Source organism: Morus notabilis, unplaced genomic scaffold (assembly GCF_000414095.1).
Source record: "Morus notabilis unplaced genomic scaffold, ASM41409v2 Scaffold827, whole genome shotgun sequence".
NCBI classification, from domain to species: Eukaryota; Viridiplantae; Streptophyta; class Magnoliopsida; order Rosales; family Moraceae; genus Morus; species Morus notabilis.
Window position 1 is genome coordinate 121,935 of NW_010359381.1, and position 24,447 is coordinate 146,381.

At 38.3% G+C, this 24,447-nt stretch overlaps 2 protein-coding genes across 2 annotated transcripts in view; one reads left to right on the forward strand and one right to left on the reverse strand.

The window, feature by feature from the left end:
* LOC21393710 (probable dolichyl pyrophosphate Man9GlcNAc2 alpha-1,3-glucosyltransferase) overlaps positions 1-14,162 on the forward strand; it is a 78,269-nt gene extending 64,107 nt beyond the window's left edge. The window contains exons 5-7 of the mRNA XM_024163088.1: positions 11,181-11,342; positions 12,835-13,087; positions 13,651-14,162. Of these exons, the coding sequence (XP_024018856.1) occupies positions 11,181-11,342; positions 12,835-13,087; positions 13,651-14,093 (858 nt within the window). The 3' untranslated portion in view covers positions 14,094-14,162. The remainder of the gene's footprint in view (positions 1-11,180; positions 11,343-12,834; positions 13,088-13,650) is intronic.
* A 668-nt stretch (positions 14,163-14,830) lies between these two features.
* LOC21393711 (probable protein S-acyltransferase 23) lies at positions 14,831-21,170 on the reverse strand. The gene is made up of 13 exons (XM_010094229.2): positions 20,727-21,170; positions 20,189-20,329; positions 19,844-19,956; positions 19,442-19,521; positions 18,879-19,042; positions 18,072-18,210; positions 17,874-17,973; positions 17,074-17,131; positions 16,390-16,467; positions 16,175-16,273; positions 15,768-15,846; positions 15,519-15,667; positions 14,831-15,270 (listed from the first exon to the last, which is right to left on the reverse strand). The coding sequence occupies exons 1-13, from the start codon at positions 20,958-20,960 to the stop codon at positions 15,082-15,084; spliced, it is 1,623 nt and encodes a 540-aa protein (XP_010092531.1). The 5' UTR covers positions 20,961-21,170; the 3' UTR covers positions 14,831-15,081.
* Between the last annotated feature and the right edge of the window lie 3,277 nt (positions 21,171-24,447).

Here is a 24,447-nt window from a genome sequence, read left to right on the forward strand (position 1 = left end):
CTTCGATGAACATCATTTCGGAATGTGACCATTGGACACAATTTTGTCCATTGAATTTATGACTTGTGATTTGCTGAAAGAAGGCTTTGAATCCATTGATTTGGATCGGATTAACAGCCCCTGAAGAAGCAGAGGTAACCTCGGATGATGAGGTTTCTTTCCCGCTGGCCATCCCGTATTTTGTCATTCCGGTTGGCAGAAAAATTAGGTTTCAAAGAGTGGCTCTGATACCATGAAGACAGATTTGAAAGAGAAATACTCTTCTATCTTATTGAATATTGCGGAAAAAATACAAATAAATAGGCAGCCAAGCTAGTTGGCTTATCCGAATAAAAAGGAAAGATAATCTCCTAATAAAGTGACTGATTTGAATTTAATATTCAAATCAGATTTTATTACCTAATTCCTAATCCTAAACAATCCCGGATAATCACTAGGAGAAGATAAGGAAAGATTTGAATATCCTAAATCTTCCAAACTAATTTATCCTAATCAAACCCGATTTGGACTATTTTACCCTAATATGTCGACACTCCCCCTCAAGCTTGGACGTAAATGTCTATGAGTCCGAGCTTGCTTGCTAGTTCTTCAAACGCTGGTCCGTGCAGTCCTTTAGTTAGAATATCAGCCACTTGTTGCTTTGTCGGAACATATTCAACACTGATTATCCCACTCTCACTTTTTTCTGTAATAAAGTGTCTGTCAACCTCCACATGTTTAAAACTGTCGTGATGGACTGGATTGTATGCTATGCTAATCGTAGCCTTGTTGTCGCAATAGAGCTGCATAGGAAACTCACACTTAATCTTTAATTCTTCCAGTAGTCGTTTTATCCAAATTGCCTCACAAATGCCATGAGCCATAGCCCTATATTCATCTTCAGCACTACTTCTTGCGACTGCGGTCTGTTTTTTGCTACGCCAAGTCACTAGGTTTCCCCAAACCTGAGTACAATACCCGGATGTTGACCTCCTATCTTCTTCAGAACCTGCCCAATCTGCATCTGTGTAGATTTTCACCTTCTCTTGTCCACGTTCTTCTAGAAGAACAGTCCTCTCCCTGGATTCTTCTTGAGATATCGTAATATGCGGTAGACTATATCAAGATTTTTTGGCGTGGTGTATGCATGTATTGACGGACCACGCTGACCGCAAAGGCTATGTCTGGTCTTGTGTGTGAGAGATAGATCAATCTTCCCACAAGTCTTTGATATCTACATGTGTCTACCAGGTCTCCTTCACCTGAATTCTTCCTTCCTCTCGGTTCAATGGGAGAGTCTATGGGCTTGCAACTGAGCATTCCTGTCTCTTCTAATAAGTCCATTGTGTACTTCATTTGTGATATGGAGATGCCCTTCTTACTCCTTGCAACCTCCATCCCTAGGAAATATCTCACGAATCCTAGGTCCTTGATCTCTAATTCCCTAGCCATAATCTTCTTAATTTCCTCCATCTCTTGGAAGTCATCTCCAGTCAAAATTATGTTGTCCACATACACGATCAAAATTGTAACCTTGTTGTTTGTAGAATGCTTGACAAAGAGAGTATGATCTGTTTGTCCTTGTGAGTATCCGTGGCCTTTGATTACTTTGGCGAATCTTTCAAACCAAGCCCTGGGTGACTGCTTCAAGCCATATAAAGATTTCTTCAGCTTACACACTATATTGTCCCATTTGTCCGCATAGAAACCAGGTGGGAGGCTCATATATACTTCTTCTTCTAGCTCTCTACTCAGAAATGCATTCTTCACATCAAGTTGATAAAGAGGCCAATCCATATTTGCTGCTAAAGATAAGAGGACCCTAACGGTGTTGAGCTTCCCAACAGGAGCAAACGTTTCTCTGTAGTCTATTCCGTGGGTTTAAGTGAAACCTTTCGCTACCAATCGGGCTTTGTACCGCTCTACTGAACCATCTGGCTTTACTTTAACTGTGAACACCCCACTTGCACCCCACCAATTTCTTGTCTTGTGGTAGTTCTACTAGGCTCCAAGTCTCGTTTTTCTCAAGGGCATGCATCTCTTCTAGCACCGCAGTCTTCCATTCTGGAACAGCTAGAGCTTCTTCAATTGTCTTGGGAATATCAAGTCTAGAAAGGTTTGTTGTGAAACCACGAAACAAGGGTGATAGATTATCATATGACACAAATTTGGAAATTGGGTGTTTTGTACATGTCCTAACACCTTTTCTTAAAGCAATGGGGTCATCTAGTCTATCATGGAGGGTTTCGGGATTACCTGAGGATGAAGGATTAGGACTCACCATAGGTTCGAATTCAGGGCAGCCCACAGTGCTTGTGAATTGTTTATTTCCTTGAAAATTTTTCCTCCGAGAGTAGACTTGCAGTTTTGGAGATGGCTGCGGAACTGGGGGGACAACTGTTCTTGCTGTGAAGACAACTGTGATGGCGACTGTAAATCTTCCAATTCAGTTTCGGTTTGGACTGAAACTGGAATGTCGGTACTGGGGGCTGATTGTGGGGCTAATTATGGGGTCAAGGCTTCTTCAACTGTGGCTGTGACATCCCATTCCCACACATAAGCTTCGATACCATTACTCTCCCCCTGAAGCAAAGTGTGGTAATAAAAAGGTACTTCTTCAAAAAAGGTGACATCTCGGGTGACAAAAGTTTTTTTAGTTTGTGGGCAGAGACACTGATATCCCTTTTTTGTTGGAGAATATCCGAGGAAGATGGTTTTTATGGCTCGAGGGTCGAGTTTGGAGCGATGTTGGGAATGGGCGTGGACAAACGCAGTACAACCAAAGGTTTTAAGGGGAAGGTTGTTTGTGAGGATATTAGAATGTGGGACTTGAGTTGTAAGGACAGACAATGGGGTTTGAAATTTTAGGGGGCGGCTAGGTAGTCTATTGATGAGAAAGGCTGTAGTTAAGATGGCATCACCCCATAGATGTTTAGGTACGTTCATAGTGAACATAAAGGCACGGGCTACTTCCAACATATGCCGATTCTTTCTTTTTGAAGTTCCATTTTGTTGTGGTGTTTCCGTACAAGAACTCTAGTGAATGATTCCATTTTGATCAAGGTAACTACCCAAAGCGGACTAGAAGTATTCACCACCATTATCAGTTCTTAGAACCGAAATTTTTTTTTCTGAAACTGAGTTTGAACCATTTTATGGAAGGTTTGAAAGATTTGGCTAGTTTTAGATTTTTCCTTAAGCAAGTAAACCCAAGTCACCCGTGTATGTCATCAATAAACGTGATAAACCATCGTTTGCCATTTAAAGTTGTTACCCTAGAAGGGCCTCATATATCACTGTGAATCAAGGAGAAAGGCATAGAGGGTGCATATGGTTTTGGTGAGAAAGGTACACGTGTATGCTTCGCAAATTGACAAATATCACAAGTAAATGAAGCAGTATTTTTATTCTTGAATAGGGCTGGTAACAAAAATTTCAAATAGGAAAAACTGGGGTGGCCAAGTCTATGATGCCACAACATTATTTCTTTATTACTAGAAACCGAAATAAAAGACACTCCTGACACATGTGCTTGTAGACTCTCAGATTCTGAATTCTCAAGGAAATGAAGTCCTTCATAGGCTCTAGCACTGCCAATCGTCTTCCCCGATGATAGGTCCTGAAATTGACACATAGAAGGGAAAAAATTAGCTAGACAGTTATTGTCACGAGTGAGTTTGCTAATAGACAACAAATTACACTTTAAGGTTGGAACATGTAGGACAAAATGAAGAATAATGTTTTTTGAGATTTGGATTGAACCTATTCCAGCAATAGTAGCTAGAGACCCATCGGCAATCTTAATTTTAGCAGTATTAGAATATTGAGTATAGGAGAAAAAGTGTTTGGAACAACCTGTCATATGGTCAGAGGCCCCGGAATCAATGATCCACGGTTCCTGGGCATGAAGTGATGAGATTAAGGCTGAATGGTTACCATTATGTGTCGTGGTGCACAATCCTACATTAGAAATTGGATTAGACGGTGGTGTGAGAAGATGATAGAGTTGCTCTAACTGTTCCTTGCTTAGTGAAATTGGAGATTCTGCGGATTGTTGTTGTGTGGGAGCATCCATTCCATTCTTATCTTGAGAGGCCTAAAAACCTCTTCCTTCATTCTGCTTCCGAGGAGTCTAGTTTGCTGGTTTTCCATGGATTTTTCAGCAAGTGACTTTGGTGTGTCCAGTTCGTTTGCAATGATCACACCAAGGCCGGTTTCTTCTTTGCTGGTTTTCGCTGTGGAATTGTGGTCCTCGTGCGGCTAAGGCAGAGGCATCCGTGGTTGAGTTTACAGCATCATTAGGCGTCGAGATAACACCACCATTGGAGGTTCCTAGCATTAATTTCTTTCGGCTCTCTACCTGATTCACTTCTGAAAAAACTACACGAACATCTGGTAGAGGCTTGGTACTTAATATCCTTCCACGAACATCATCTAAGGTTTTATTGAGACCAAGTAAAAACTTGTTAACTCTGTCTCTTTCCAGAATTTCCTTGTATTGCCCATGATCCTCGGCACAATGCCAAGATGATTCGTCAAGGATGTTCAGTTGTTGCCAATGGCGTGATAAAGTATTAAAGTATTCTGTTACGCCTAATTCTCCTTGACGAAGATCTTTCAGAATTCCCTTTAGCCTGAAAATCTCTGATGTGTTTTCCCTGTTGGAGTAACTCCGCTTCACTGCATCCCACATCTCTCTTGCTGTTTTGTAATACATGAAGTTCTCTCCCATCTCGGTATTCATGGAATTGATCAGCCATGACCGAACCATGCTATTCTCTGTCTTCCAAGTTTTAAACTTGGGATCCTTTTCATCTGGTTGTGCAGCATCGCCGGTGAGGTAATCTTCTTTTCCCTTTCCTTCGATGAACATCATTACTGAATGTGACCATTGGACAAAATTTTGTCCATTGAATTTATGACTTGTGATTTGCTGAAAGGAGGCTTCAAATCCATTGATTTGGATCGGATTAATAGCCCCTGAAGAAGCAGAGGTAACCTCGGATGATGAGGTTTCTTTCCCGCTGGCCATCCCGTATTTTGTCATTCCGGTTGGCAGAAAAATTAGGTTTCAAAGAGTGGCTCTGATACCATGAAGACAGATTTGAAAGAGAAATACTCTTCTATCTTATTGAATATTGCGGAAAAAATACAAATAAATAGGCAGCCAAGCTAGTTGGCTTATCCGAATAAAAAGGAAAGATAATCTCCTAATAAAGTGACTGATTTGAATTTAATATTCAAATCAGATTTTATTACCTAATTCCTAATCCTAAACAATCCCGGATAATCACTAGGAGAAGATAAGGAAAGATTTGAATATCCTAAATCTTCCAAACTAATTTATCCTAATCAAACCTGATTTGGACTATTTTACCCTAATATGTCGACACCCCCCCTCAAGCTTGGACGTAAATGTCTATGAGTCCGAGCTTGCTTGCTAGTTCTTCAAACGCTGGTCCGTGCAGTCCTTTAGTTAGAATATCAGCCACTTGTTGCTTTGTCGGAACATATTCAACACTGATTATCCCACTCTCACTTTTTTCTGTAATAAAGTGTCTGTCAACCTCCACATGTTTAAAACTGTCGTGATGGACTGGATTGTATGCTATGCTAATCGTAGTCTTGTTGTCGCAATAGAGCTGCATAGGAAACTCACACTTAATCTTTAATTCTTCCAGTAGTCGTTTTATCCAAATTGCCTCACAAATGCCATGAGCCATAGCCCTATATTCAGCTTCAGCACTACTTCTTGCGACTACGGCCTGTTTTTTGCTATGCCAAGTCACTAGGTTTCCCCAAACCTGAGTACAATACCCGGATGTTGACCTCCTATCTTCTTCAGAACCTGCCCAATCTGCATCTGTGTAGATTTTCACCTTCTCTTGTCCACGTTCTTCTAGAAGAACAGTCCTCTCCCTGGATTCTTCTTGAGATATCGTAATATGCGGTAGACTATATCAAGATTTTTTGGCGTGGTGTATGCATGTATTGACGGACCACGCTGACCGCAAAGGCTATGTCTGGTCTTGTGTGTGAGAGATAGATCAATCTTCCCACAAGTCTTTGATATCTACATGTGTCTACCAGGTCTCCTTCACCTGAATTCTTCCTTCCTCTCGGTTCAATGGGAGAGTCTATGGGCTTGCAACTGAGCATTCCTGTCTCTTCTAATAAGTCCATTGTGTACTTCATTTGTGATACGGAGATGCCCTTCTTACTCCTTGCAACCTCCATCCCTAGGAAATATCTCACGAATCCTAGGTCCTTGATCTCTAATTCCCTAGCCATAATCTTCTTAATTTCCTCCATCTCTTGGAAGTCATCTCCAGTCAAAATTATGTTGTCCACATACACGATCAAAATTGTAACCTTGTTGTTTGTAGAATGCTTGACAAAGAGAGTATGATCTGTTTGTCCTTGTGAGTATCCGTGGCCTTTGATTACTTTGGCGAATCTTTCAAACCAAGCCCTGGGTGACTGCTTCAAGCCATATAAAGATTTCTTCAGCTTACACACTATATTGTCCCATTTGTCCGCATAGAAACCAGGTGGGAGGCTCATATATACTTCTTCTTCTAGCTCTCTACTCAGAAATGCATTCTTCACATCAAGTTGATAAAGAGGCCAATCCATATTTGCTGCTAAAGATAAGAGGACCCTAACGGTGTTGAGCTTCCCAACAGGAGCAAACGTTTCTCTGTAGTCTATTCCGTGGGTTTAAGTGAAACCTTTCGCTACCAATCGGGCTTTGTACCGCTCTACTGAACCATCTGGCTTTACTTTAACTGTGAACACCCCACTTGCACCCCACCAATTTCTTGTCTTGTGGTAGTTCTACTAGGCTCCAAGTCTCGTTTTTCTCAAGGGCATGCATCTCTTCTAGCACCGCAGTCTTCCATTCTGGAACAGCTAGAGCTTCTTCAATTGTCTTGGGAATATCAAGTCTAGAAAGGTTTGTTGTGAAACCACGAAACAAGGGTGATAGATTATCATATGACACAAATTTGGAAATTGGGTGTTTTGTACATGTCCTAACACCTTTTCTTAAAGCAATGGGGTCATCTAGTCTATCATGGAGGGTTTCGGGATTACCTGAGGATGAAGGATTAGGACTCACCATAGGTTCGAATTCAGGGCAGTCCACAGTGCTTGTGAATTGTTTATTTCCTTGAAAATTTTTCCTCCGAGGGTAGACTTGCAGTTTTGGAGATGGCTGCGGAACTGGGGGGACAATTGTTCTTGCTGTGAAGACAACTGTGATGGCGACTGTAAATCTTCCAATTCAGTTTCGGTTTGGACTGAAACTGGAATGTCGGTACTGGGGGCTGATTGTGGGGCTAATTGTGGGGTCAAGGCTTCTTCAACTGTGGCTGTGACATCCCATTCCCACACATAAGCTTCGGTATCATTACTCTCCCCCTGAAGCAAAGTGTGGGAATAAAAAGGTACTTCTTCAAAAAAGGTGACATCTCGGGTGACAAAAGTTTTTTTAGTTTGTGGGCAGAGACACTGATATCCCTTTTTTGTTGGAGAATATCCGAGGAAGATGGTTTTTATGGCTCGAGGGTCGAGTTTGGAGCGATGTTGGGAATGGGCGTGGACAAACGCAGTACAACCAAAGGTTTTAAGGGGAAGGTTGTTTGTGAGGATATCATAGGTTCGAATTCAGGGCAGTCCACAGTGCTTGTGAATTGTTTATTTCCTTGAAAATTTTTCCTCCGAGGGTAGACTTGCAGTTTTGGAGATGGCTGCGGAACTGGGGGGACAATTGTTCTTGCTGTGAAGACAACTGTGATGGCGACTGTAAATCTTCCAATTCAGTTTCGGTTTGGACTGAAACTGGAATGTCGGTACTGGGGGCTGATTGTGGGGCTAATTGTGGGGTCAAGGCTTCTTCAACTGTGGCTGTGACATCCCATTCCCACACATAAGCTTCGATACCATTACTCCCCCTGAAGCAAAGTGTGGTAATAAAAAGGTACTTCTTCAAAAAAGGTGACATCTCGGGTGACAAAAGTTTTTTTAGTTTGTGGGCAGAGACACTGATATCCCTTTTTTGTTGGAGAATATCCGAGGAAGATGGTTTTTATGGCTCGAGGGTCGAGTTTGGAGCGATGTTGGGAATGGGCGTGGACAAACGCAGTACAACCAAAGGTTTTAAGGGGAAGGTTGTTTGTGAGGATATTAGAATGTGGGACTTGAGTTGTAAGGACAGACAATGGGGTTTGAAATTTTAGGGGGCGGCTAGGTAGTCTATTGATGAGAATGGCTGCGGTTAAGATGGCATCACCCCATAGATGTTTGGGTACGTTCATAGTGAACATAAGGGAACGGGCTACTTCCAACAGGTGCCGATTCTTTCTTTCTGAAGTTCCATTTTGTTGTGGTGTTTCTGTACAAGAATTCTGGTGAATGATTTCATTTTGATCAAGGTAACTACCCAAAGCGGACTGGAAGTATTCACCGTCATTATTAGTTCTTAGAACCAAAATTTTTTTCTGAAACTGAGTTTGAACCATTTTATGGAAGGTTTGAAAGATTTGGCTAGTTTTAGATTTTTCCTTAAGCAAGTAAACCCAAGTCACCCGTGTATGTCATCAATAAACGTGATAAACCATCGTTTGCCATTTAAAGTTGTTACCCTAGAAGGGCCCCATATATCACTGTGAATCAAGGAGAAAGGCATAGAGGGTGCATATGGTTTTGGTGAGAAAGGTACACGTGTATGCTTCGTAAATTGACAAATATCACAAGTAAATGAAGCAGTATTTTTATTCTTGAATAAGGCTGGTAACAAAAATATCAAATAGGAAAAACTGCGGTGGCCAAGTCTATGATGCCACAACATTATTTCTTTATTACTTGACACCGAAATAAAAGACACTCCTGACACATGTGCTTGTAGACTCTCAGATTCTGAATTCTCAAGGAAATGAAGTCCTTCATAGGCTCTAGCACTGCCAATCGTCTTCCCCGATGATAGGTCCTGAAATTGACACATAGAAGGGAAAAAATTAGCTAGACAGTTATTGTCACGAGTGAGTTTGCTAATAGACAACAAATTACACTTTAAGGTTGGAACATGTAGGACAAAATGAAGAATAATGTTTTTTGAGATTTGGATTGAACCTATTCCAGCAATAGTAGCTAGAGACCCATCGGCAATCTTAATTTTAGCAGTATTAGAATATTGAGTATAGGAGAAAAAGTGTTTGGAACAACCTGTCATGTGGTCAGAGGCCCCGGAATCAATGATCCACGGTTCCTGGGCATGAAGTGATGAGATTAAGGCTGAATGGTTACCATTATGTGTCGTGGTGCACAATCCTACATTAGAAATTGGATTAGATGGTGGTGTGAGAAGATGATAAAGTTGCTCTAACTGCTCCTTGCTTACTGAAATTGAAGATTCTGCGGATTGTTGTTGTGTGGGAGCATCCATTCCATGCTTATCTTGAGAGGCTTGAAATCCTCTTCCTTCATTCTGCTTCCGAGGAGTCCAGTTTGCTGGTTTTCCATGGATTTTCCAGCAAGTGTCTTTGGTGTGTCCAGTTCGCTTGCAATGATCACACCAAGGCCGGTTTTTCCTTTGTTGGTTTTCATTGTTGAATTGTGGTCCTCGTGTGGCTAAGGCAGAGGCATCTGTGGTTGAGTTTCCAGCATCATTAGGAGTTGAGATAACACCACCATTGGAGGTTCCCAGCATTAATTTCTTTCGGCTCTCTTCCTGCTTCGCTTCTGAAAAAACCACACGAACATCTGGTAGAGGCTTTGTACTTAAGATCCTTCCACGAACATCATCTAAGGTTTTATTGAGACCAAGCAAAAACTTGTAAACTCTATCTCTTTCCAGAATTTCCTTGTATCGCTTATGATCCTCGGCACAATGCCAAGCTGATTCGTCAAGGATGTCCAGTTGCTACCAATGGCGTGATAGAGTATTAAAGTATTCGGTTATGCTTAATTCTCCTTGATGAAGATCACTTAGAATTCCCTTTAGCCTGAAAATCTCTGAAGTGTTTTCCCTGTTGGAGTAACTCCGCTTCACTGCATCCCACATCTCTCTTGCTGTTTTGTAATACATGAAGTTCTCTCCCATCTCGGTATTCATGGAATTGATCAGCCATGACCGAACCATGCTATTCTCTGTCTTCCAAGTTTTAAACTTGGGATCCTTTTCATCTGGTTGTGCAGCATCGCCGGTGAGGTAATCTTCTTTTCCCTTTCCTTCGATGAACATCATTACTGAATGTGACCATTGGACAAAATTTTGTCCATTGAATTTATGACTTGTGATTTGCTGAAAGGAGGCTTCAAATCCATTGATTTGGATCGGATTAACAGCCCCTGAAGAAGCAGAGGTAACCTCGGATGATGAGGTTTCTTTCCCGCTGGCCATCCCGTATTTTGTCATTCCGGTTGGCAGAAAAATTAGGTTTCAAAGAGTGGCTCTGATACCATGAAGACAGATTTGAAAGAGAAATACTCTTCTATCTTATTGAATATTGCGGAAAAAATACAAATAAATAGGCAGCCAAGCTAGTTGGCTTATCCGAATAAAAAGGAAAGATAATCTCCTAATAAAGTGACTGATTTGAATTTAATATTCAAATCAGATTTTATTACCTAATTCCTAATCCTAAACAATCCCGGATAATCACTAGGAGAAGATAAGGAAAGATTTGAATATCCTAAATCTTCCAAACTAATTTATCCTAATCAAACCCGATTTGGACTATTTTACCCACAATGGGTATATAGAGATAAAGAATTTGGGAAGCCAATTTTTTCGGAGTTCCTTAGGAACTGGGGTCACTTTTTATAGATTTGTCCTGAGTGTTTTGTTTTTGTTTAACTTATATGCTGCTGGTCCTGTATAGTGGGAGCTTGATTTGGTTGAAGATAACTCTTCCTCTTCTCTCCTAGTTCTCTTTTGTTAATTTGTTAATTTATTAATAAAGTCTCGTTTCTTTTCAAAAAAGAAAAAAAGAAAAAATAGCCAATTGGCTCTTGTTTCTGAAGTTTGTACATTGTCTGTTCCATGGCTAAGGTAACATGGTTTTACATAAAATTTTGACATTTTAGAAAAGAATTTCATAATCTGAACATGGTTTTTCAAATGGTCATATATTGATCATGTTCTTGGTTTAATGAATAATGTTTTTTATAATGCGGTTTATTCTTTGTTTGCTTTGCAGATGAGTGCATATTTTGCACCTGCATTTTTCAGCCATCTCTTGGGTAAATGTCTGAGGCGTTCAAATCCACTTCTTGAGGTGCTAAAACTGGGCATTGTGGTATTGGGAACATTTGCTGTCATCTGGTGGCCATATCTCTATTCCATGGAAGCCTTTCTGCAGGTAAGCGCTAATCATCATTATGGGGGGAAACAGTAATGTTTGTGTTCTTCCACTATTTACTTGATAATCATTTTTTGTGATTGTATTGGGCGGTTTAAAAAATAGAAGGAATTTGATCTTGAATTATGCTGTTGGTATTCTTAAATCTTAACTCTGTGAAAAAAGAAATAAAAAAATCTTATATGCTGGTTGAAATCGTAGCTCATAATTTGCTGTTTAAACCAACTTTAAATGAATGAATGAGGAAAATTATGTATCCATATTACATTTGTAAAGTCATTCCCAGGAATCGGTATGTGCTCGAGTGTCTCAATCATTTCATGTATTTGTTAAAGTTGCCCTTTTTGGGCACCAAAACTTGCATGAATTGCATCGTCTTGTCGGTAAATTTGTAGCAAAAGCAGTTCAAAAGAAACATTTGATGACTTGTAAAAAATGAAACGTTCTGAACTCTAGCTTGTCAAAGGCCACTTCGTTGAGGTAAATTTTATTGACTAATGGCAAGAAGAACTTTCAAGGGACATAAGGGAACATTTGGGGAAGTTGTTCTGATTGTAGGGTAATTCTTTTCAGTATTCATATGAATGAAAGTCTTTCCATTGTTCTTCTTTTCTCAGTAATATTAAGGGCATCTTTACTTGTCATGAACGGGAAAGGAAAAGGAAGGAATGCTTCCCTTTTCCCACCTATTCATGTGTGTACTTTTTTTGGATGAAATATCCATGTGTTAATGAGAATGTTATTTTGGTGGGGCCTCTGTGATGTTGGTAATGAGTAAAGGGAAAGTCAATCCTAAATTACCTCATGGTATTCTTTCCCTTTCAATTAGATTAAAATAGACCACAAAATTACTTTTGTAGCGGTACGAAATTTTAACTAATAACTATATGCCCAAGGCCATTTTAGTACTTAACCTATCAGGATAATGATAGGACTCGCTAATGATAAGCTTGAGAAGTTAGTTTGGTTAGTGGGCTTTTAGAGTATTGTTAGTGGGGGTTGTTAGAGTGTAACTGATTTGTAATAATTGTTAGTAGTTTGTTAGAGGTGGGGTTAGTAGTATAAAAGGGGAATAAGCAATTGAGGAGGGATTATGGATTTGGTTTATGGGAATTAGGGGGAACCTGGGGAGAGTGGGTGGTCTCTCGAATACCACCATTATTAGGGTTTGTAGAATTGTACTCAAATTCATCAATCTTCTTCGATAAAGATTCATCTTTTCTGTTCATTTTTCTATGTTCTAGTTAGAATCTTATCAGCTAACAATTCTTAAAGTTAATAAACACTAGAAAGGAAAATGGCTTGTTTCTAATTCTGCTTTCTATGTAAAGAAACATAAATGGCTTGTAAACACGCCTATTGCATTCAATTGCAAGTTAGTAAACATGTACTAAATTAGTATCGTGGGCCATAAAATGTTCTCGAAAGTCTTTCTTTCCATCTTTTATTCGATTGTTGATATTGATTTGTGTAAAGCTTGGTAAATGGACAGGTTCTTTCTCGTCTAGCTCCCTTTGAGAGAGGGATATATGAGGACTATGTGGCTAATTTTTGGTGCACCACTTCAGTTCTTATAAAATGGAAAAGATTGTTTACAACACCATCATTGAAGCTTCTCAGCTTTTGTGCAACTATCTCAGCTTGTCTGCCTTCAATGTTTCAGCAGATATGGGCTCCAAGCAAGCAAGGCTTCCTTTACGGGTTGCTTAACAGTGCTTTCTCATTTTACTTGTTCTCCTTCCAAGGTAGGCTAACTTATCTCCTCCGTTTTTCACTATTTCTCTGATAGTTGGTGCTTCATGTTCTTTCCCATGAGGGCCTTTTTACATTGAGACCTCCTGTATTTTGCCTAAATTACAAAGGCTACCCCTGACCGAAATAACCCTTGAATTTTAAAAATAGTTACATAGACATCTCCGCTAGTCAAACCTGATGGAAAACTGGAGTTTTGACTGTTAAATATTTTCTAATGGCGAAATAACCGCTCCCTGAATTAGAAATTGATATCAACTACATTTAGGGCCCAAAAATGACGTTTTTCGTTTTTACCCTTGTTGAGTCAATAAAAGTGATGTCAAGTGATCTTTGGGCACTCACAACTATAACTTGCACTTTAATGGTGGAAAAATGTCGTTATAAAGGGAAAAGATCAATACAAAAAGTAGATTGATTGTTGAGATTGTTACATCAAAAGTCAACAAAGATGAGGGGATTGTTGACGTAAAATGTTATGGTTAGACAAAACACAGGGAGTCAGTGTAGTTCCCTTCCATGAACTTGCATTAATGGTGTATATTTGAATTCACAGTGCATGAGAAGTCAATTCTGCTGCCTCTCCTCCCAGCAAGTCTTTTAGCAATTGAAGAGCCTTTTGTTCATAGTTGGATGACACATTACGCCTTGTTCTCAATGTTCCCTCTTGTAGTGCGAGACAAACTGGTTCTACCTTACATCGCTCTATCCCCGCTCTTTTTCCTATTCAACCGTGCGGGGCCTACTCGAGCCCAAGCTACCGGAGAAGCAAATTCCTTGAGATCGTTTTTGACGGCATTTTTCCTTTTCTGTGCACTCATTCTTCATGTAGTTTACGTGACCGTGAATCCGCCCCGCAGATATCCTTTCCTTTTTGAAGCTTTGATTATGCTGCTTTGCTTCTCACAATTTGTATCACTTACCGTCTATACTAACGCAAAACAATGGATGATGTTGAAACGCCCGACTTTGGTAGATAAAGACAAGAAGATCCTTTGAGTCTTCTTTTTTATTTATTTATTTTATTTTCCTGTGGTATTCAGGAAATGAAGAACGTTTAATTTTTCATTATCTGTTTTCTGACATGCAAATCAGCAACTCTTTTATGGAGATAGATTGATAATTGGTGTAAATTGTAAATTTATGCCGCGCATGCGTTGGGCTAAAGTAGGTCTAATTTCTTTGAGAAAACTTCCAAGTTTAATCATTGTTTTTCCAATTCTATTACTTATGTTATTATACAAAATTTTAATTTCACTATGAAAAATAACCTACAATATACTAAATGATAACCTGCAAATTATTAATAGCATAAGATAAATTTAACACCAATTAGAGAAATAAAATAGTGTTATTTTATTAATGGCGTTTTTAAAAACTCCACAATTTCTTTTACTTAATTTGGTTCAATTGATTGATTGTACAAATTTCCAACTGAACCAACTTAGTCGTTTTGTTTTTTTTAATCAGAACACGACCAACCAATTGGTTGTGTTTGACACGTTAGAATGATTTATGATACTTTATGATACGACATTGGTTGCCCTACATGTTATGTTTGATACATTGGAAGACAATCGATTTAGGTCATGTTGAACAAAATGTTATTCAAAACCACTTTTTGATCAAAGTAGATTGTGTTGTGAGAATGAGTTGGGACTTTTCTTGGATTTACAGATCACAGATGACAAGTTCAACCAGAACAAAACAACAGAAATCATTTCGCTACAGCAAAAAGAGAATCAAATAATTTATTTCTTTAACTGCCAAATTATTTCAACTGTACAAATAACTAACTATAGAGTTTAAGTTTCTAGATGATCAAGGCTCAATCGCATATAAAAACGAATGGGACCTACATGGCAATCAACCTATGAGCGTTTGCCTTGAAAGGAATTCCCACTCATAACCAATGATGGATAAAAATAAAAATAAAAAGGGAACTAAAAAAATAAAAAATAACTGAAGAAATATCATGATAGCAGATCTAGTTAGCAACTTGATGCAATGGAGGCCAAGCAATTTCCTCGTCATCCGTGTAGCCCCGTATGACAAAATCTACACAGTTCTTTCGGCACCCGTGATTATAGGGGTTACGGAATCGACCATCTGGCCCACGAAGATACCCGTATCGAACAGCATTTGCTAATTCATTAGTGGTGATATTTCGAGCTATCTGTATCAGAAACATGGAAACTCCATAATAACTTGCCCACAAGCCACAAACTAACACTTAGGTTTCAAAGGAGGCAAAGAGAAGGGTAAAGAGCGTAGTATTTTGCATTCAACAATAATAGTATTGCAAGATGATGCAGGTTCAGAATTGACGGACTTTGCAAACATTATTCTTTTTACTAGCTTGAGTATTAAGTAATGATTTTTAATCCTGGTAGGGGGAAAAAAAAAACAGTTTTTGTCAATTACCTGAGAGGCCTGTGCCGTGGTCAGAGTTGTAACAACAATGAAGACAATGATGTCCCCAAGCAAAAATGCAACAATACCAGGATGGTTCACTATCACGTAATGAATCCATGTTTCTTCAAATGATAATGTTGGTGTTGATGTCCATATCCCTGCCACAACAAAATAAGGTCGTTTATTAGACCAAAATGAGTCGTTTGATAACATATCACCAAGGACAGATATAATTTCAAGTTGTCTGGTACAACATACTTTGAAATGCAACGGCACCAGACAGGAATGACGTTAATGTCCCCATGCAGATAAATATGAAGAAATCTCGTTTGTTCCTCTGCAAGATGCAAGATAATGAAAAGACGAAGCTGGTAATAAGGAAAGAGATAAAACGAGAAAACTGTTGAAACTGCAAAAACAAAAACAAGAAAACTATACTATATTTCACTGAGCTTGTTTCATCCACTCAACAAAAATTCATCAAATTGATCAGAAATGATAAAAGAGCCTTAATATTAGTGGCGAATGAGAAGGGGACACTAGAAGCCCAAACAGGGCCCAAACCACAATTTGTTAATGGCAAAGAATTAAAATTAAACCATCCAAGAAAAGGAAGTATATGAATCTCCTTTATCCTGCACTAGGATAGCAAGTAGAAATCTTACTTTCCCCACACAACTGGATATCCATGGACAGTGATGATCAAACTGTTCTACACATCGCTTACATGTAGGACAGTGCTTAGCACGAACAGGTCTAATTATCTGAAATGAAAGAAAACGAGAAAAAGCCCCAAACAATTAACCAGAATCTCAAGAATAAGGTGCGTCCAGAAGTGGTAGTTATCCTTTTAAATCAACTTGAAGTTCAAAAAGTGTACCTTGCAGGTGGGACAAAGTTGGGACCAATTTCCAGTCCACCCGGCGGCACAGTTCAGATCAATATTCAACAGAGCATCCTGCAATGTCAGAATAACATATCTTAACCAAGTTCCATAAGGATAATCCAACATAATAAGGCCCAGAAAGCATAATCAACCCTAACTAAGACTGGGTCCAAAGTAGTTTATAACATGAACTTTTTTGCAACATCTATGTTACAAAAATATCAAGTATCATATCATCTTCTACTTAATTGTACTACAGCATCCATCCGCTCACACATTGGTTCCAAAAGCATCTTAAAACACTTATCAGATAATTATTTGTATTCATGTATGGATAATTGTGATTCATCAATCAATCATGAATGAGATCATTCACATAAAGTCTATTTTTAAAACATTAACAGGATAATGTTTGATCATGAATCGAGAATAGGATCAGGCCAATTATGTTCCGTTAACAATGTTCCAAAGATGTTGAGGGCTTTGAGAGAGAGAGAGAGAGAGAGAGAGACGAATCGAGTGTGAGAGAGAGCCAATTATGTTCCGTTCCCAATGTTCCAAAGATGTTGAGAGAAGAGAGAGAATAAAACTTCCCTTCAGCAGCAATTGGAAGTTGAAAGGTACAACAATGTGTGTGTGTGTGTGTGTGTGTGTGAGAGAGAGAGAGAGAGTGCATACCTCTGTATCAGCAGAGCTACCTAAGTCCCCTGGTCTTTTTATATAGCCCGGATCTTTACTGCAGAAAATCAAAAGAGAAGTTATTAAAGAAGTTTTGGTAACTATACTAAAATGCCAAAGTCAAAGTATTCTACAAGGAATATGATCACTTGTATCACTAAGCATGAGATATCTAGAAGCCTTTAATCCAAAAAAATAAACATTCAGAAGCTCCTTTTTTTGTTGTGAGAGGAAAAACCCTTTTCTACATAAAGAAGTCAATTATAAGTAAGGAGGATGAGATACCTCATAATCAACCAAAAAAAAAAAAGGCCAAAAATCTGGCAAAAACAAAATTAAAAAGAAGCTAAACCTCCCTAGTTCTCAAAACCATCTTCCTGCTACATCCAACCAATTTAAAATGATCCAGGAAATTGGGATCTCCTTGAACGCTTTGTCTGTTGAAGCCCATAATGAGGCTACGCACTTAACCTTTTCAAAAATGTCTACTACCCCCATTTCCTTTTCCGCAAAAAGTCTTGAACTTTTAGAAGCCTTTAATCCAAAAAACTTAATTTTCCACAAACCAACATGCACACACACACGTCTTATCTGAAATTAGAGTCATTTCTCAAACAGATACCAAAATCTTATGGAAAAATATACCAAAGTTTTCCAACTTCTGTTCAAACAGCCATACGATTGTATCCGAAAAAGGGATAGGCTCCCACTTCCAGGGGACGAGCACAATGAGACGGAGCATTCAGCTTGAAATTCTAAAGCAAATATAACAAATAGAAGCATGGTAGGACGAGCATTACCTACTACACCTATAGAACATTATCAATGCCCCAACAGCTAGAGATATAGCAGTCCAACCCCAAAGGCCAACAACAGCAGTCACCTTCGTCAGATTAGGAGCTAACGATGAGTAGTTCAAAGTTAGTCTCGTGGTAAATAAAGGAACATATGCCCATCTTTTATTTCAAGAAAAATAAGGAAGGCTACAATTCACTCACCTGCAAGAACTGAGTTCATGAAGAGAATCATGAGAATTACTATGATGCACGATAAAATAGGAGCATAACCCTTATTTACGATCTTCCCACTAAAAATTTTGTCTCTCCACCAATTGTTGTGAGCTTTCTGTGCATTAGACTGCAAAATGAAATTATAATTCTTTTTTAGGTGACCCATTAAAAGGGAGAGAAACAAAAGTAATTTGCATACAAGATAAAGCTAGAAATCTAAGGGGAGGGGAGGCCTGAAAGGTAAAATAATTATTTTTCCAAGAGAACAAAAAACATAAACTCTTCTCTACTAAGATAATGAAGTTGAAGGGTTGCATACAAAAATGTGTGTCGTGATAAAAGTAGAAGTAATGTTTAATGGAGAAAAGAACATATGAACGGAAATGGACACAAGATTGATCAGATACCTTTACATTCAGTATTCATTTCACAAGATTTGTCAAAGCCTATACCAACATATCTTCAAAAATAAAAGGTTGTACTAGCAGAACCTATATATATATATATATATATATATTACAGGAAACAAAAACTTCATTAAAAATATAATACACATGAAGTTTCAAGATAAATGAGAAACCATCTAAAAGTAAAAACGAAATACAAGGAAACCAAGAGACTGGTGTACATAGATACCACTCTCTCTCTTAAAAACAAAATACAAGGAAACCAAGAGACTGGAGTACTTATACATACATAGGTACCACGCTCTCTCTCACACAAGCACCCAAACACACAAAATAATAAATAAAATATGTATGCTACCAAAAGCAACATTAATAAAAAGTTACGTACGAGGAGAAAAGCGATATTCCGATGACCTTTATCAGATGCAAGCTGAACTGGAGTAAATCCAGCATTGTCTTTCACTGTAAGTTCCTGCTTTGTACCTGCATGTACAAGCACTGTACAAGCCTCCACGTTTCCCCTCATGGCAGCCCAGTGCAATGGGGTACAACCTAAGGATATGAAATAATACAAATCCTCACCTCATGAAGCAAAATTATTAACACGAGTAAAACCTAAGAAAGAAAGGGGGAAGAAACCAAATGTCTTACCGTATACTTGGTTAGAAAAGGTCCCAATCTCAGTAACTTAAGCTATTAATCATAAAATGATGGAGTATCCTTTTTCATTAATTAATAAACTGATGTCCTATCACATTAGCATATAACATCTTTACATAGTTTTCATGAGAACATTGCATATTTTTCGTATCATCACTATTCTCCTACCACATATCATTTAACATCTACATAATCCTCACCCCTTCATAGCAGGCAATAAAGTTCATAAACTGACAACTGAATAATTATAAAGCATGATGATTAAGAAAAAAGATATGCCCGCAAGTAAACCTTCTTTATCTTGCCTCCCTTGGCATGCGTCTCTGAACAGAAGTAATCTAATTGTATCTGCAAATCCCTTATAGGCAGCCCTGTTTCAAAATATCATAAGGATCAATTTAATAACAGCAAGATGATGATTATTTCAAGATTTACAAAATAAAGATGCAGCATCTAACTTCCTAATTCATTAGTGAACAGTCTTAAAAGAATAAAAAAAATACATATCATGATTTGTGATGTTGACTAGGAACAGAATTTGAAAATAGAACTTTTGGCACTGCAGCCACTTAAAAAATCAAGTTCTACTAGTTTCTGATGTAATTTCAATGGAAATTTGCCAATATGTATTCTATAAATGCTAAATGCTAATGCAACAAGCTACATCCTGCACAGCAAAATTTTTTGACATACCAATGTAGAGGACTTCTCCCCTCATTATCGGGTACATCAAAATCAGCATGATACTTGGCAACAATATGATTCAAGAAAGAAGTTTGTCCATATTGAGCAGCAACGTGAACCGCCTGCAGAAAACAAACACTTCGACATTAAAATCCATCACACGCAAACCATGGCTAACTTATAAAACAAATATAGCCCCACTTTCCACCATAAAACAATCCAAAAGCACAAGAAAAGCATAGCTCTTTCATAACCAACTTGAGAAAATGAAAACTTACAGGTTATCAACGCATCTATTACTCGAACTTCTTTCACAACTCGAAAAGAATAAGATAAGCCAAGTGATATAATTACCCGGTACCCATTTATATCAGCAGCCTCGACTCGGGCTCCATTTTGCAAGAGCACGTCCGCCACGGCTATCCCACCCCGCACTGCCGCCCAATGCAACGCCGTCTGTTGCATGTTATCGGTTGCATTGACATCACCACCGTGCTTGAACACAAAAAAAAGAAAAAAAAAAAGTTCAACTATAAAGGGTTCAATCTAGATTCAACCAGATTAAACCTAACTTCTTCGTTCATACTTAAATACCCAAAAAAAAAAAGAAAAAAAAAACGCTACTTTAAATGTCCTTTCAAAGGCATTGACATCACAAAGCCCCTTGTTGTTCTAATGGGTTAAAGTTAAAAACTTTGATAATATTAAAGTGCTAAAAAAATTATATTTTGGCGACTTACAAAGTAATTTCAAAATTGACCTATAAAGCTGCAACAATTTCCTACATCTCCATTTTCCTCTTGATCCCTAATTCGAAATTTCCACCCAAAAATAAATAAATAAAGGGACGACAACATGCGACAAAATCATTGGCAGAAAACACGAGAAATACCTGGATGATGTAGTGCGCGATGTCGGGGAAGTTGTTGAGGGCGGCCCATTGAAGGGCGTAATAGCCATTGGCGTCGGGTGTAGAGAGAGAAGCGCCGTCTTGTTCGACGAAGCTCCGAAGTTTCTGGAAATCGCCGTAAGCGGAAGCGGAGAAGACATCGAAGACGGCCACTTCGGCGGGGGCTGTCTCGGGTTTGGATTCCGAGGAGACCACCTCGATCTCCGACAAAGCCATTGATTATCAATTACAATAAGCGCATGAGAAAGGTTAGGGTTTTTTCAATGGTGTTTGGTTGAGTGAGGGTTTATTATAAAACCTATGTTTGGAGCTCTCAACAATGGCGTTACCTGACGGAATTGGATTTCCAGTCTCAAGCAGAACCTTCTTCCACAAGACTTTCCTTTTGCTTCCCTGGAAAAGAGAAAAAGAACAAAAGCATTTCTTTCTTCTTGTATGAGTAATTTCCACCCTGGTCCCTCAGTTCTTTAGTAAATGGTCCCTCCATTCTTAAAACATTGACAATTAGGGCTTGTTCTTTTACCCCTGACTTGAGTGTAGATCTTAAGTTGAGTTTAAATTGTAATTTAAGTTTGTGTTTAGTTATGTAAATTTAAATTATAGTTTGATATTAGAATCTATTTGAGTTGTATTTGTTTGTACTAATACTTGAGCTGTGAATAGTATCCTTAATATTTTTTATTTCTTTCATTTAATTGATTTTATACAATTAAATCTGTATAATTAGAATTAAATATAAATAATTACGAAGAATGGGTCATTAGGTAATTAAAAAGATGTATAAATAAAAGTGAATCATCTAGTAATAAATTTAAAAATAAAATAGGCATTTTTTTCATTTAATAAATTAAAATATCATATAAAAAATTACTAGAAGTATAGTTTTCATTATGAATGGAAAGCAAAAGGACAACAATATATACATAATTAATAACATAAGTCTACATACACCATGTAATTTAACATCATATCACTTCAACGTCAAAAGTTTGAATTATTAGCGCGTACGACGATTACGGTACACGAATTCATCTCCAATTCTGCATTATAATTCAATGGTTGTCCTTCGCGGTTGTTATTGTCATTGATATCCTCTTCAACATTCTGGGGATCAATGTCCGCAACCGGAACGCCTTTTTGTGCGTACTGATCCAATAGTCTGTCTCCATTACGGTACATGTGGATAAAATTATGGACTATAGCACATGCAACTGGAATCTTAACCTGCTTTTCAATGGGGTAACGGTTAATGCTTTTCAAAATACGAAACATGGCCTTCCACACACCAAATGTTCTTTCAATTACATTACGCAAGAAGGAGTGAGTGTAGTTGAACAATTCACGTTCACTACGAAAGCCTCTACGGTACCACATCGATTCCTATACTCTTGCAAATGGTATGTTGTTCTCCGATATGGTACCATGAAACATCCGTTGTTAGTGTAGTCCAAGTCGACGAGGTAGAATTTTCCTACACGTATTTAAGTAATCACAATCAACAATTATAATCTGGATGCAGTTTACGAATTGGCTAGATATAGAAAGACGTTTCTTCCAGTTACCTGGTGGCGGCTTCAGAAATCATTTTCGTGGGTGATCTAAGGTGGACGTAAGTACTCTCGCATCGTGTGCTGAACCCTCCCAGCCAAATAGCATGTACTTAAATCTCATATCAAATGAGCAAATTGCGAGCACATTAAGCGAAAAGAACCCCTTCCTATTTCTGTAAAGTTTAGTCGTTTCACGAGGAGGCATACATGGAACGTGCATACCATCTAGTGCTCCAACACAATCCTTCAAATTAACAAAATACGTCCGTTGTTATGTTATGTGTTAGTTAAACTCATTTTGTGATAAAATATGACTAAATTTATGATGTAGATTAATAAATATATGTAATAAGTTCGTGGCTTACGTCGAACCACGGTGAATACTTGTTCCCACCTGCAATTATGTAAGGATCCACGGTAGAAAAATCTGGATGCCTTATGAAGTCTGTTTTTAATTGGCAAACCGCTTCAAGAACTTCCGTGAAATACTCTGATACCGTGGATCCCAAGCCCTGCCAATGGTCTTACGCCTCCCTATTAGTTCTTCCTTGTTACAGTATTGTAAGGAATATGAATAATTACTCCTCGACATTTAGGTAGACTGTCAGTTGCAGTAATCCCCTTTCCTTAAGGATAGAAGATAGGCATCTAAAAGCGTCACTACTTATGTGAACTTTGTCGTAAATCACTTCTGCACTTCTAGTGAGATAGTAATCCACTCTAAGCCTACCTCCCCAGCCAGAAGTGTGCCTTTGGCGTGATGGTTCTTTGCACACAAATCTAATGCATAACAAAGTTGCAGCCGCGACAACTTGCCTGAAAAATTCGTCGTCACTATTGTTGTCTGATGTAGTAGAGCCCCTTGTACAATCGTTCCTATGGTGATCCATGCCTGTCAAATTTTCCAATTAAGAACATGAAAGTTTGGGGGTTTAAGAAATATGCAAATTAAAGCATTTTCCCATCACCTGTTGAATCCATATGTGATTTCAAGAACAAGAGAGTCACATATAAATGAAGTAATATTAGTCATCTATTATAGGTCAAATAAATACTCATTAAACAACAACAACAACAATGTTTACATACATTATAAATATCTGTGGTCCTCAAATAACCCAAAATTGGACCAATTGTTAATATGTATCTAAAACAAGCTCAAATACCCATATCTCATAATCATAGAGTGCAATGAATGAATTAAAATAAAAACCAACAACAAGAAGAACATAACAACGTCAATGACAACTCAACGGATTGAAAATAAAAACTATTGTAATTAGTGAGGATGTCAACCACTATCTCCTCCATTTTGGCCAGAATATGGTGGAAAGTTTGGGGGTATGTATGGTTGAAAATTACTAGTGGTCGGCTGGAATGTGTGGTTATTTGGGTGGAAGAAGTGTGAGAAATGCTGGTTTATTGGATTGTTAGACTGAAAATGCGGTGATCCATGCATGAAGGTTGGTGGTGGAGGCGGGACTTGCTGATTTGAATGTTGCTCCATCGTCTGTTGAATCCAAGCCAATGATGGGGATCCTTCGTGCGCAAAAATGGCCGCTGAAGTGTAGCATCTGAAGTCAAAAAGTTGAATATGAAAAGATATTGATCTTGCGATATTTCTAATTCTCCAAGTAAATCAATGCATTTGTGTTGCATATACTTTGACTATGCTTGCAAGTGCACAAGTCGTACAAGTAATAAAGTGGTCCGAAGATCGATATCGTCCCACGAGGATTGATGTTAAGAATGTAAACTAACTATTGCGAATATCATATCTTACTTTATCTAAGCGATCAAATTTGGATGTGATAAACTCAAAGAAAAACTAAAATAAAGGAAAACTAAATCAAAAGAAAAGATGACAGTAATGAATAACATGTGCTGAAATTAAAACGGAAAATCAATATAATGAAAATGCTAGGGTCTTGACTTCACTCTATTGTGATTATGTTTCTCCGTAGTAATGTGCCTAACCTAACTCAACGTTCTCAAGAACCTAGAGTGATGTGTATCCTTATACCCTCTCTCGAGTGCCGCATAAAGAATGTGTAGGTGATATCAAGCATATATCTCTATACAACTATTCATCCCTACCTTCATTAAGTTCCACTCTAGAAACAATTCCTGGAATTCCACTTCTCAATTTCACA

What these genes read in the sequence shown, in the direction of transcription:
- LOC21393711 (XM_010094229.2), bottom strand. Translation starts at nt 20,960, where the DNA reads ATGGCTTTGTCGGAGATCGAGGTGGTCTCCTCGGAATCCAAACCCGAG. An exon ending in ATGTTCTATAGGTGTAGTAG is followed by an intron (nt 17,132 to 17,873) that starts GTAATGCTCGTC and finishes GATTTTCTGCAG; the next exon opens with TAAAGATCCGGGCTATATAA. An exon ending in CCACGGCACAGGCCTCTCAG is followed by an intron (nt 15,271 to 15,518) that starts GTAATTGACAAA and finishes TTTCTGATACAG; the next exon opens with ATAGCTCGAAATATCACCAC.